Source organism: Phyllobates terribilis, unplaced genomic scaffold (assembly GCF_046119375.1).
Source record: "Phyllobates terribilis strain yellow unplaced genomic scaffold, ASM4611937v1 Scaffold_13__5_contigs__length_258822181, whole genome shotgun sequence".
Taxonomy (NCBI): Eukaryota; Metazoa; Chordata; class Amphibia; order Anura; family Dendrobatidae; genus Phyllobates; species Phyllobates terribilis.
Window position 1 is genome coordinate 130,126,932 of NW_027362773.1, and position 12,782 is coordinate 130,139,713.

The 12,782-nt window shown below is 41.0% G+C and overlaps 1 protein-coding gene across 1 annotated transcript in view; it reads left to right on the top strand.

Moving 5' to 3' along the window:
• The first annotated feature begins 2,556 nt into the window (after positions 1-2,556).
• The window catches only part of DRD4 (dopamine receptor D4), a 61,463-nt gene continuing 51,237 nt past the window's right edge, over positions 2,557-12,782 (top strand). Inside the window, exons 1-3 of the mRNA XM_073659545.1 lie at positions 2,557-3,443; positions 6,544-6,656; positions 10,412-10,986. Of these exons, the coding sequence (XP_073515646.1) occupies positions 3,198-3,443; positions 6,544-6,656; positions 10,412-10,986 (934 nt within the window). The 5' untranslated portion in view covers positions 2,557-3,197. The remainder of the gene's footprint in view (positions 3,444-6,543; positions 6,657-10,411; positions 10,987-12,782) is intronic.

Below are 12,782 nucleotides of genomic sequence, written 5' to 3' on the forward strand. Positions count from 1 at the left end.
GTCAGTGAGCTCCTTCGGGCAGGGAGTTTGTAGCTCCTTTTATCTGTTGTTGACGGAGCTCCTATCAGCTGATTCATGATAATATGAAAGTTCAACTCTTCTTTATGCAGTTTGTGCTTATAAATTGGTTTATTGGAGCTTAATAAGAGAGATAAAAAAATGTATAAAATCCCTCAGAACTAGCTCGCTTACTGATTCTTCCTTAATATGATTCACCAGCCACCAATGAACAGGGTAACAAATAGCCTTAGATTGAATTCACACATATATGTGAGGCCTAGTATTTTACCCATATGGTTTCTGTGACGCTAGCCACTACTCATGGACAAGCTGTGAGGCAGGGTAGTTAAACATTCTGGGGTCAGATACCAAGAGAGAACGTCGTAAACTAAGGGGAAAGACAAAGGCATAGTCAGGTCACGGTTTGAGATCAGAATACCGGCAAGACAGCAAATCAGAGCAAAGGGGCTAGGCAAATGGATGGTCAGAACGAGGTCCAAGGTCAGGCAGCAGTAGATCAATGAACAAAGCACAGGAATACAAGGCAAACTGGCACCGGCGAGCAAATGCTACGACTGACAGAGATCTGGGATTGACAGCCTAGTTAAGTAGCTGGGTAATCATTTAGAACAGGGAACACCTGAAGGAAGCTGAGCACCTCCCAGTCTCAGATTGGACGGCTGAGCTGACTATCAAAATACCAACAGCTCAGCATGCCCCTGCACTAGATTGGATGACTGAGCTGTCACTCGCCAAACTGACAGCTCAGCATGACCCTGATTCCATAGGTCAGCAAAACGGTAATTCACTGCGCCCAAGACACACTGAGCAGAGGAATTGTGACAGTTTCATTGAGCCATACACACATTCATTTTAAAATTGGATCTATGTGTCTAATCCACTAGACTCTGAGCATGTCCTATTCTCATTCGTTTTGCAGATCAGACTTGCCCATTAAAGTCTATGTGTATCTGATAAAGCTGATAAAACCGGATGAAAAACAAAAGACATCCTTTTAACATTTCACCTGTTTTAACTGACCCATTTACCCATTTGAGTTTACTGATTCAGTGATTAAAAATGAATGACAAATAAATAGATGTAACAAATATGCAAAAGGGATCACTCATGAGTAGAGATGAGCGAACCTGAATTTATAAGGACACATCCGGTGCAAAACGCCGAACACAGATTTCTCCTGGAACTCTGTTTTAATATTCGGAGTTCCAGAGATAGTCTGTTCGAGAGAGAGTGAGAATTTTCCAGATCCAAAGTTCGTCATGTGAGCCCCAGGAATGCAAGTGCCGACACTGCTGGAATGGCATGTTTTTATTTTAACAGGGACAATTATTTAGATTGAGAAAGGGTTGTCCTAGCAGTGGACAACCCCTTTAAAAGCCAAATAGTGGAAAATATTTAGTGAAACACAATTGCAAAAATTATTCTTAGTCCAAAAAATATGCATTTAATGGTTTGTTCTAATGAGGGCAGCACGGTATCTTGGTGATTTACACTGTTGCATTGCAGCACTGGGGTCCTGGGTTCAAATCCCATCAAGGACAACATCTAGAAGGAGTTTGTATGTTCTCCCTGTGTTTGCGTGAGTTTCCTCTCACACGCTAGATAGTGAGCCCCAATGGGGACAGTGATGATGATGATGTCTGTAAAGTGCTGCAGAATATAACGGTGCTATATAAGTAAGCAAAATAAACAATGTTCCCTCTTTAGGAAATCACTGGCTTCTTCTGAACAATGACAGTTTGGACCAGTACATGGTCGTGCCGCTGGTCACACTGCTGTTAGTGGAGGCAGTTTTGCTGGTTGGATCCAGTGACCTGGCCAGCTTCTGAACAGCACAAGTAAGATCTAAATCATAGAGCCTGCAAGCAACGCATGCTTCTTACCTAGCTAACCGGCCACTTTGAGACTGCCGGGTGGTCGGTAACCTAGGCAATGGTACAGTATAAAATTAAAATTTCCTCCATTTTTGTGAATGGAAAGAATTTTTAATAGGAGGTAAATTGAAATTGGGCTTGTTTTAACAATCACTTAGCAATTTTAACCATTTAAAAACTTGAAACAACCCGCTCAAGTAAAAAAAGAAAATGTACATATCTTTTAAAATGCAACTTTTCAAAATCCACATCTAACCCCCCTTGTGCATGCTACAGCAAATAGTTAATCACCACCCCCTTGCTCTTCAGCCCACACCTCTCACTATCATCCCATTCATACACAGATATCATCATCAATCCTTTCCGCATCATGATTAACCCCTTATGACTCCTTGGATGGTCCTAGTTTGCAAGATTAACCCCATATGCTAAAAAAAAAGAGTTTGTTTCCTTAGTAGCAGACTAGTTCCTTATGTTTATTTCTGTTTCTATAAATTGTAGCTTTGAGTCTTTCCATTCTGCATAAGAATCTGTTTCTGCTCTGTGTTCAGGAGGTGTTAATGATGTGTGCATGCTATATATGCAGTATGTGTGACAGCCCAGGTGACTGTGCCCATAGACACACATCAGGCTTCCTCCCTGTGCTGTCACATTCACAGCTAAACTAAGCTGAGCTTTGTGTTGAGATGTGAGCAGTTCCCAGATCACTGTGCTGATTGGAGCAGCTCCTGCACAAACCCTCTCCACCTTAATCGGCTTTCTTCTCCTGGACGCGACCCACTTGCAAATTAATCACCTTGGGATCACTCAGTTCTTCAGAAGGAAGGAAAGAATTCCCCTACTGCCAACATCAAAATCGGGATGGAGACCACTAATGACAAGCACTCCCACCCTCCAATTACTCTTCATTATGCTTGACATGTGGACATGTGTCTCCTGCAAAGTCAACACTGTACATCACTACATGGTCCCATAAGTCAACCAGCAAGGAGTAGGACGCCTTCAAGTACTCCATGTAAGCATTAGTATGTGTGCGTTTTGAGGAGCAGGACACCTTGGAAACAATCAATAAGAAGGAATGGAAGACCACGAGAACCCTACCAAGCTCTGAATTCAAGGACAAGATACTTATGACTTCACCCATGAGAACATCTACAAAAGTGAGAAGATTACATGACTTTCCCATGGGAAAAACTGCTCTTTCTAGAAAAGAAAGGAAGAAGAAGAAGACTGTCCAAGTTCCTGTCTGGTGCACACTCTTCTGTATTGATGGGTCAGTGAGTACAGCACTGCTGGGAAGCCATGCTCCAGAACATCTCCAACCAGACTTCTGAGCCCTCAGAGTCAGAAGACACTCATTATAACTTTCTGGCTTTGATCTTTGGGCTCCTATTGATTGTGTTTATAATCTGTGGAAATGTATTGGTGTGTCTTAGTGTCTGTACAGAGAAAGCTTTGAAGACGACCACCAACTATTTCATAGTCAGCTTGGCTGTGGCTGATCTTCTCCTAGCTGTATTAGTGCTGCCACTATATGTATACACAGAGGTAAGTCTGCTGCAAGGAGTATACAGCACTCAAGTGACACTAGGTCCTGGAGCAGATAAAGCTTTATACTGTCATAGCGTAGAGTTTGTGGGGATAGCAATTTGCAGGTATCACAAGTCATCATGGGTCATGGGGAGAGGAACTTTGTTGTGGTAGGACTTGTATCTCTGTGGCACATTATCTTGGGGTATGTATTTTAGAACTGTATTTCGTGAAACAAGATAGACTTCTACAGCCACATGAAGGGTCAATATACTAAGGAATACAAGGAGATATAATCCTACAAATTAGGTTATTACTTGGTCATAGTAAGGAGACAAAATGTATAAAATACCTGAGACGAAACTGTATCAAAACACTTTTGTTGCAAATCTTCTGGAAATATTTTATTTATATTTGTTTAATATTAGAACTAGTTTAATTGATGTATCCGTAAACTAGTAACAATTATCAGCCATAACATTTAGGCTAAGTTCCCAAGAAGAGTATTTGGTGCTTCTTTGATGCAGCATTTCTACACCTAGATGCAGCATATCTACACCAAGATGCAGCATATCTACACCAAGATGCAGCATTTCTACACCAAGATGCAGCATTTCTACACCTAGATGCAGCATTTCTACACCAAGATGCAGCATTTCTACACCAAGATGCAGCATTTCTACACCTAGATGCAGCATATCTACACCAAGATGCAGCATATCTACACCAAGATGCAGCATTTCTACACCTAGATGCAGCATTTCTACACCTAGATGCAGCATTTCTACACCAAGATGCAGCATTTCTACACCTAGATGCAGCATATCTACACCAAGATGCAGCATATCTACACCAAGATGCAGCATTTCTACACCAAGATGCAGCATTTCTACACCTAGATGCAGCATTTCTACACCAAGATGCAGCATTTCTACACCTAGATGCAGCATATCTACACCAAGATGCAGCATATCTACACCAAGATGCAGCATTTCTACACCAAGATGCAGCATTTCTACACCTAGATGCAGCATTTCTACACCAAGATGCAGCATTTCTACAGCAAGATGCAGCATTTCTACACCTAGATGCAGCATATCTACACCAAGATGCAGCATATCTACACCAAGATGCAGCATTTCTACATCAAGATGCAGCATTTCTACACCTAGATGCAGCATTTCTACACCTAGATGCAGCATTTCTACACCAAGATGCAGCATTTCTACACCTAGATGCAGCATTTCTACACCTAGATGCAGCATATCTACACCAAGATGCAGCATTTCTACACCAAGATGCAGCATTTCTACACCTAGATGCAGCATTTCTACACCAAGATGCAGCATTTCTACAGCAAGATGCAGCATTTCTACACCAAGATGCAGCATTTCTACACCTAGAAGCAGCATATCTTCACCAAGATGCAGCATTTCTACACCTAGATGCAGCATATCTTCACCAAGATGCAGCATTTCTACACCAAGATGCAGCATTTCTACAGCAAGATGCAGCATTTCTACACCAAGATGCAGCATTTCTACACCTAGATGCAGCATATCTTCACCAAGATGCAGCATTTCTACACCTAGATGCAGCATATCTTCACCAAGATGCAGCATTTCTACACCAAGATGCAGCATTTCTACACCAATTATTTTACTTAGATTTCTTGCATTTTGAGTGCAGGTTTTACCTCTTACTGGTACATCAATTTACTGTAAGAGAAATTGACATGTTGTGGATTTCAGAATTGCAGCACAGGTCAATGGGCATGACATTTCTATAAATCCCATTCACTTTACTGGAACTGTAAAATTATGTGCGTATGGAAAATACACAGCATTAAAAACGCACCAAATACTCATTGTAGGAACTCAGCTTTAAAATGCTGCCTGCATGTTTTTACAAAGCATTTCAGCTGAAATGGTGTTAATTTCATGCAGTTTTTGAAGCCAGAATTAGGGCTCGTGCACACGACCGATTTTCTTGGGTGAGTGCTATCTGTGGTTTTTACTGATAACGCTTGTATCTATGATATTTTATGGGGCTGAGCACACTTCTGATTTTTTTCCTCAGACCGATTGGTCCGCAGAAAAGTTCAGAAACATATTTGATTTTGATCTAAAATCAACAATGCAAGTCTATGGGTCCGGGGAAAAAATCAGACCGCACTTGGATGACATCAAAGTGCAGTCGGATTTTCATGGACTGACAGAATTGAGAAGGTGGAGAAACCTTTTTTTTTCTTTTTTCTTTCTCTCCACATACAAGAAAAATTGATGAAATAATCAGATCAGATCAGAATAATCAGACCGCTTTTCTCGGATGTGGAGAAAACGATTGTGTGACCCTACTCTAGGGGGTAGACTATAATGTAAGGAAGAGCCTACTCTGTTTACCTAGATTTAGTGCGAACGCACCTTCACAACTCAAACATTGACTATCCCATTACAATGGCGCCTCTCCAGGAGATAGATATATTAGATAGTTCTTGACTTTGATGTGTTGGAAGCAAGAAAAATGGCCAAGTGTAATGGTCCATTTGCATGGGCCAATTTTGGTCCATTAACAAGCACCTAGACAGGTTGATGAATTATTGATGGGAAAATAATTATTTCTAATACAATTGTTCTGTCCCCCCCGTGCAGGATCATGTTATCTCATTGTCACGTGCCAATGTGCTGCCAATTCCAATTATTGTAATACCCACATAAGCGATCCACTCATCCACGAATGAGCACTTTGTACATTAATCGGGTGACCACTTTCTTGTTTACGTAGGCTGATAATTGGGAATGAGAGTTCTTTCCTACGAGCGCTCGTTCACCGATTGTCGGCTTGTTTATTGAGTGACTATTGTGATTATTAGATAACCCTTGTAAAGCTAAACCAAAGCAGCAAGTCTTCTTTCTGGACCTCAGAGGTTAGTACGGCACCTACCAAAAATGGTGCAAGAAAGGACAACCAGCAATAGGGTCATCGGCGCCCTGTGCCCAACGATATCCGTCAGGAGTGAAGGAACTGGTAGATAGAAATATCTCATATCATTACCTGTCATCTACGTTATTGGTTTCTTTTTACTGTGTGTTTGCTAATCATTTTAATTCCATTGCAGTTTCTAGGCGGGGTGTGGACCCTTAGTCTTGTCCTATGTGATATCCTCATGACCATGGACGTCATGTTGTGCACTGCCTCCATTTTCAACCTCTGTGCAATCAGTGTGGACAGGTAGGTGATCAAAAAATGTGTAAAATGGACATATTTTATTAAGGTGACAAGTTTAATGCCTTTAACATTAGTATTATTACTTTCCATTACATATGGTAGAGGAAACAGCTATGAGAGTTGATTCATCATCAGACCATTTAGGACCAATAACAATATAATAGGAAGTGTTTACTGTACTACTACTACTACTACTACTACTACTACTGCTACTACTACTACTAGTACTACTACTACTACTACTACCTTTAGTGAGTTGTTATAAAAAGACTTTTGAGGTTCTGTGCTGCATGATGTCATCAGTAAGGTGGATTTTCCTTCTTATGCCCCAGTGATGTCACCAGTTAAGAGACACTAGTGGTAACTTGAAAAGGTCCTGTCTGCTCTTCCGACATCTTTACACAATCTCATACAGTTGAACAGTGTCAGAGTCTGTAGAGAATCATCCCGTTCACAGTGGGAATGGTGATACCCAACTGTACCTTTATTTAGACATTTCAGGAGGAATAGTAGGGGAACTGCATGACTCAAAGTTTTAATATAAGATGTAGCAGAATTATTATTTTTTGGAAAATTCAAGTATTTACTGAAATAGACATGTCTGGAGAGTACACAAAGCCTCTTAAGGGTGTGTTTTAATGAGATCTTTTTTCTGCAGACCTCCCACAGCAAAAAAAAATCTGCAGCAAAATCTACAGTAGCAAAGTGGCATTGATATTCGCAGCACATATTGACATGCCTCTGATTTCAAATCAACAGTGCTGGTCAATTTCCGGAAATCTCATCCACAGTGCTGGAATTATAATACGCAGACTTTCTGCATGGTCAAAAATTACAGAATAATGAGGGAATCTGTGAGCAGGTTTTTGCTATTTAATCTGAGGGCAGCATGAGGTAGGGTCTGAGACCCTGATTCCAGCGATGTGTCATTTATTAGGCTGTGTGCTGTTGTCTCAATACAATGAGTGTTTTATCAGCAGGAGATTATCACTGCCTGACTAGGTTGCACATGCCTCCTGGTCCAACTCCGCCCCCCTGCACTGATAAGCAGCTTACTGTCAATAGACAATGTACACAGAGAGCCTTTTTTTTCTTTCTTCAGGTTGACTTCCCCCTGTGAAGTATAAAAATATACTGGAGAGTCCCTTTAACGTCTTTTAGATGTCCTCTACTGTTCAGTTGTTACCAAGATTTTCCTGACCGAGTAATAAATCTGCCTCGTTATTTAGGACATGGAGAGAGGACAATCCTCGATGTAGAATTAGTCACTTGATTGACTTTCATCCAGAATTTAAATGAAAATCCACAGCTCCCACAAAACTATTATTTCTTTTCTAAATGATTGTCAGTTCATTTTATGGGACATTTGTACAAATCTTGTTCCCGTTGTAATGGAAATAAATTGAAGATAAAATATTAGAGAGATAAAAGTGCAGAGAATCGAAACATTCTACCATCAGCCAAGTTCTCAGTAGAGAACCCATTAGATTCTCGCCTCATACTTAAGATTTCTTATTGCACAATACTTATTTCATGTGCCTTTTTCCTTGATTTCTGGTCTGTGTCCTGACCATTCAATCTTCCCTGTGTCTTTAATCTCTTTTGATCTTTTAGTAACTATGAAAAGGATTTATAAAAAGAGGACAATCCAGCTGATGTACTTACAGTACCTTCTTAAATAGAATGAGCACTGATATCTTTCTGAAAATTAGATTATGCTATTAAGTTATCAGAGGATTTCCCCCCCACACCGTATTGAGGAATCCAACAGTGGCTCACAGTTATATCTTAAGGAAGAAAGTATAGGTAGAGCCAGCTATGAGAAGTAATAAAAACTCATACAAGGCAACAGTCATCCTGATTACATGCTGGGACTTTTCACTTCTTTTTGATTCTTCATATAAAAGCTTAGTCTAACAAAGTACAATTTTGCGAGATCCATACGACAGATGAGAAAGGAAGATTTAGTGGTAGCAGGTACAAGTTTATTCTAAAGGAAAGTTAGAATGAGATATTCAAAAATAAGGAGACAAAAGGAATATAGCTGTGGTATCCTGAGTATGAAAATATCTTGTTTAAAGGGGTTTTTCCCACAAACAAAAGTTAATTTTAATCAATAGATATTAGAATAATAATAACTTCCACAATTGGATGTGTTTAAATAAAATGTTCCTGTGCTGAGATAATCTTATAAATGTGCCCGTGCTGTGTACTGTGTAATGGCTGTGTCTGACCGTACTGGAACATGGTCTGATCATACCACATCCAATTGTGTAAATTATTGTTATTCTAAGATCACTTGATTAAAATGAACTTTTGTTCGTGGGAAAACCCCTTTAAGGCCCACATACACATTAGACTAAAGTCACCTGAACCCACTGATATTGGTGGGATCAGTCACCAGTCTAATGTGTATGGAAGCCTTCGACTCTTCCCCGACAGATGACATTAATCAATTTGAATTTTAACTTTCGACCCTTTTGTTCTTCAGGAGATAAGCGGTACCTGGAGCTATCTGGCTCCACTGTTCCCTTTGAAAGCACATGGACGCTCATCCTAGCTGACCATTCGTGTACATGGGGGTGTCAGGAGAGATAGCTGGTGGGCTAATGAGCCTTCAGTCTTCAGCTATTGTATGTGCATGGCCAACTTTAGACTTCCCGGTGAAAACCAGTGGTGAAGTGCCAATCTTGTCCATAGACTTTTTCTGGCGCAGTGGTGCTGTTTCAGTAAAAAAAGAGAATTAAAAAAGTTGACCTTTTTTCTAATGTCATGCATCTACTTTATCAGAAATATTTTAAAGAGGAAATCTGTGACTTTGTAAAATAAGAAAAAATGTGCCTTAGCACTAATAGGCAGGTAGTTGCTAACTCGGTGCTCGGTGCCATTTTTCACCGGCACAGACCGCACCTACCAGAAATTCAGCTGCTCCTTCTGACGTCACGTCAACAGAGTAGTGGCTTCTATTCCACTCTGTTGTGTTGAAAGGGTATCACTGCTGACATCATTCTGATTGACAGCCGGATCCTGCTCCCTAACTGGGGGAGCCGGCTGTCAATCAGAATTACGTCCGCGGTCACGGCCCATCGACAGAGCAGCCTGGAAAAAGCACTGCTCTGTTGATGTGGAGCAACTAAATCACTGGCAGGAACGGTCACTGACCACTCTGTGACGGTGTCGGGTGCAACATTCAGATAGCTGCCTGCCTGTTAGTTTTTTGACACATAGTAAAAAAAGAAAAAAGTCCCGAACCACCCCTTTAATTCTCTTTAGAGAACATAAAAAAGATTCTCTAATACAGTGTTGCAGAACACTACTCTTTCTAAGCAAGAAGCTACGTACTTCAAAAGGATTTGGTAAATTTTAGGTTCCTTGTATATGTCCAAAGGTGAACAAATGTTTTAAGCTGGCAAGAGCCAGTTATTAAACTTAATGATGTAATAACTCAGCTGTCAAATTTGTAAGATCCATCCGTCTAGCATAGAGCCATGATTATTACTGATGCTTCCTCCTCCAAAACAGGGTTTTTGACCTTTGCATTAGGTTGTTGTTCCGTCCTTCACCGTGGGCGCACATGCTCGCTTTATAAATATACATCATATTAAGTGTACAGCATATGATTTTGCTAATCTCCTTTAAGTACAATTTAATACACAGTAGCGATCAGCTGAGTAATGTAATGACGACAAGAAAACAATCACTTCTAAACATTCTCCTGATACATAATCCAGCGTGTGATATTCTTCTTCATTACGCAGGTTCATTGCTGTGTCTATCCCGCTGAATTACAACAGGCGGCAAGTGGATAATCGGCAGCTGTTCCTGATTTCAACCACTTGGATTTTTGCCTTTGCTGTGGCTTCTCCAGTCATTTTTGGACTTAATAATGTCAAAAATCGGGATCCCACCGAGTGCAAACTTGAAGACAACAATTATGTGGTTTATTCCTCTGTTTGTTCCTTTTTCATCCCATGTCCTATAATGTTAGTTCTTTATTGCGCCATGTTTCATGGACTCCGGAAATGGGAAGAAACCAGAAAATCCAAGTTACGGAATCACATGTCTCCAAGACCTAAGCCACCAAGCCAAACTCTAATATTTGATAGGATAGATAGGATTGATCGAAGCCCTACTGACAGCAAGCTGGATGAACTCCATTTATATGATGAGACAGACTGTCCGTATTCCAAAGCTTACGTGGACAATGGCCATGGGATACAGGCTGTTGCTTATCCCCACCTCAAATATTCATCAAGCATGGAGCCAGAAAGGAAGCATAGCAAGATCAATGGGCGAGAGAGAAAAGCCATGAGGGTGCTCCCAGTTGTGGTCGGTAAGTTAAGATTTAACGCATTTTAACTGTTGAGCAGTCAAAGTAGCTAGATTCATTCTAGAGTCATTCTTATCTATAGTATGTAGAGTCGGTTGTACCGTCATCACATGAAAGTCTGTTGAGTGTATAGAGAACATTTATTGAGGCTACGGCAACTGGCTCCACTCGCCCTAGCTTTCACTCACATGTCATTTTTCGATAATCAGACGCCCTAAAATGAATGAAGAATCTAATTGGTTTCTATTGCATAGTTGCCAACTCTCCCAAAATGTCCAGAAGGTTAATGGTGGGAAAAGCTCCGATGTGCTTCTTGGGCAAAAGCCTCCTGAAACCTCAAGGAAACTACCTATTTTAGAAGGTTTATTGTGTTCCATTGTCTAATCACATATACATACCTCCCAACCTTAAAAAATAAGAAAGAGGGGTTCAGATGTAACTAACATTGGGATGTATCCCTGATCTCCTGAGACAACGGGCTAGCTCTCAAAGTTTGTGACAGTCCTAGTGGATCCAGAACTATGGAACTATGCATGTCTGTAGGGAATTTGTAACCATTGGTTATTAAGGGGAAGGGGAACTGTCATGGCCACTAAAAGTGTCATGGCTAGGGATAAACATTTTTTTACATGTCACAAAGCATCAATCTCCCAGAATAAAGTTAGCAACAGGACAGCTGTGAGCTATGCATATCTGTAAGGAGATGGTGTCCATTGGGCATTAAGGAGTTATCAGGGACTATTGTTTTTTTTTTTACTATGGGCCGAAGAACTAACAGGAAGGAAGTTACTGCCTACCTGCCTGTTGTTCTAGGTGCCGATCTCTGTAAGCACAAAGTGGTCCCGCTGGTGATTCAGCATCTTCCGCTAACGTCATACTTCTCTTCCACTCTGCTCTGTTGACAGGGCATGACATCCGGATCCCCGCTGCCTAACTGCGGGAAGTCGGCTGTCAATCAGCATGACGTCGACAGAGCAGCCCTTAAGAGGAAGAGCTGCTCTGTTGACCTGGAGCAGCTGAATCGCTGGCAGGAGCAGTCCGTGACCACTCTGAACTGGCACCGGGTAAAACAGGTAAGTAGTTCAAAATATCTACCTGATAGTTTTTAGGACCATAGTAAAAAAAACTAGTCGTCGATACAACTTTTAAAAGGGAAGGGTAACCAGTCATGGCCAATAAAAAGTGGGCATGCTACAGGTAAAAATTTTCACATACCACAAAGCATCAATCCCCCAGAATAAAGACTGGAAAGTTGTCAAGTGTGTTATCATGACTACTCCAACACTTTTACTTTACACCAGTTTTGATAAATCCCGCTCATTGTGTCTACACCATGGTAGCAGAATAAAGATAAATTATGCCCAGTCTCATTCGAGAAATGTGCCTGGAAATTCACACAATCAAGCAATATCTGGGAAATAAGAAAAGTCTTAAAAGGTGAACCCCATAATTTTCATAGTCTAATTCTCTTATCCAGAAAACCTGGTCCTGAGTGTCCGGAGGCCACTAGTAGAAGTGGGGGTACTGTCACGGGTGTGTCAGGTGTAATAGACAGTCGCTCTGGATCTAGCTGTAGAAGGTCACTGCGCTTGGCATTACAGACGCCTTCTTAATCCTTATTCCTTTTGGACCCAGCGGCGACCTCCCTCCTGCTGCTGATTAACACTCCCCCTCTTCTCTTCATGTTGCACTTAGTCTTTCCCACACCCTGCGTGACAGTAATTGAGCAGCTCTTTTTGACCAGTTAATGCATGGCACAAGTGTAAATCTATCCTTACATGGACCCATGTTATATAACA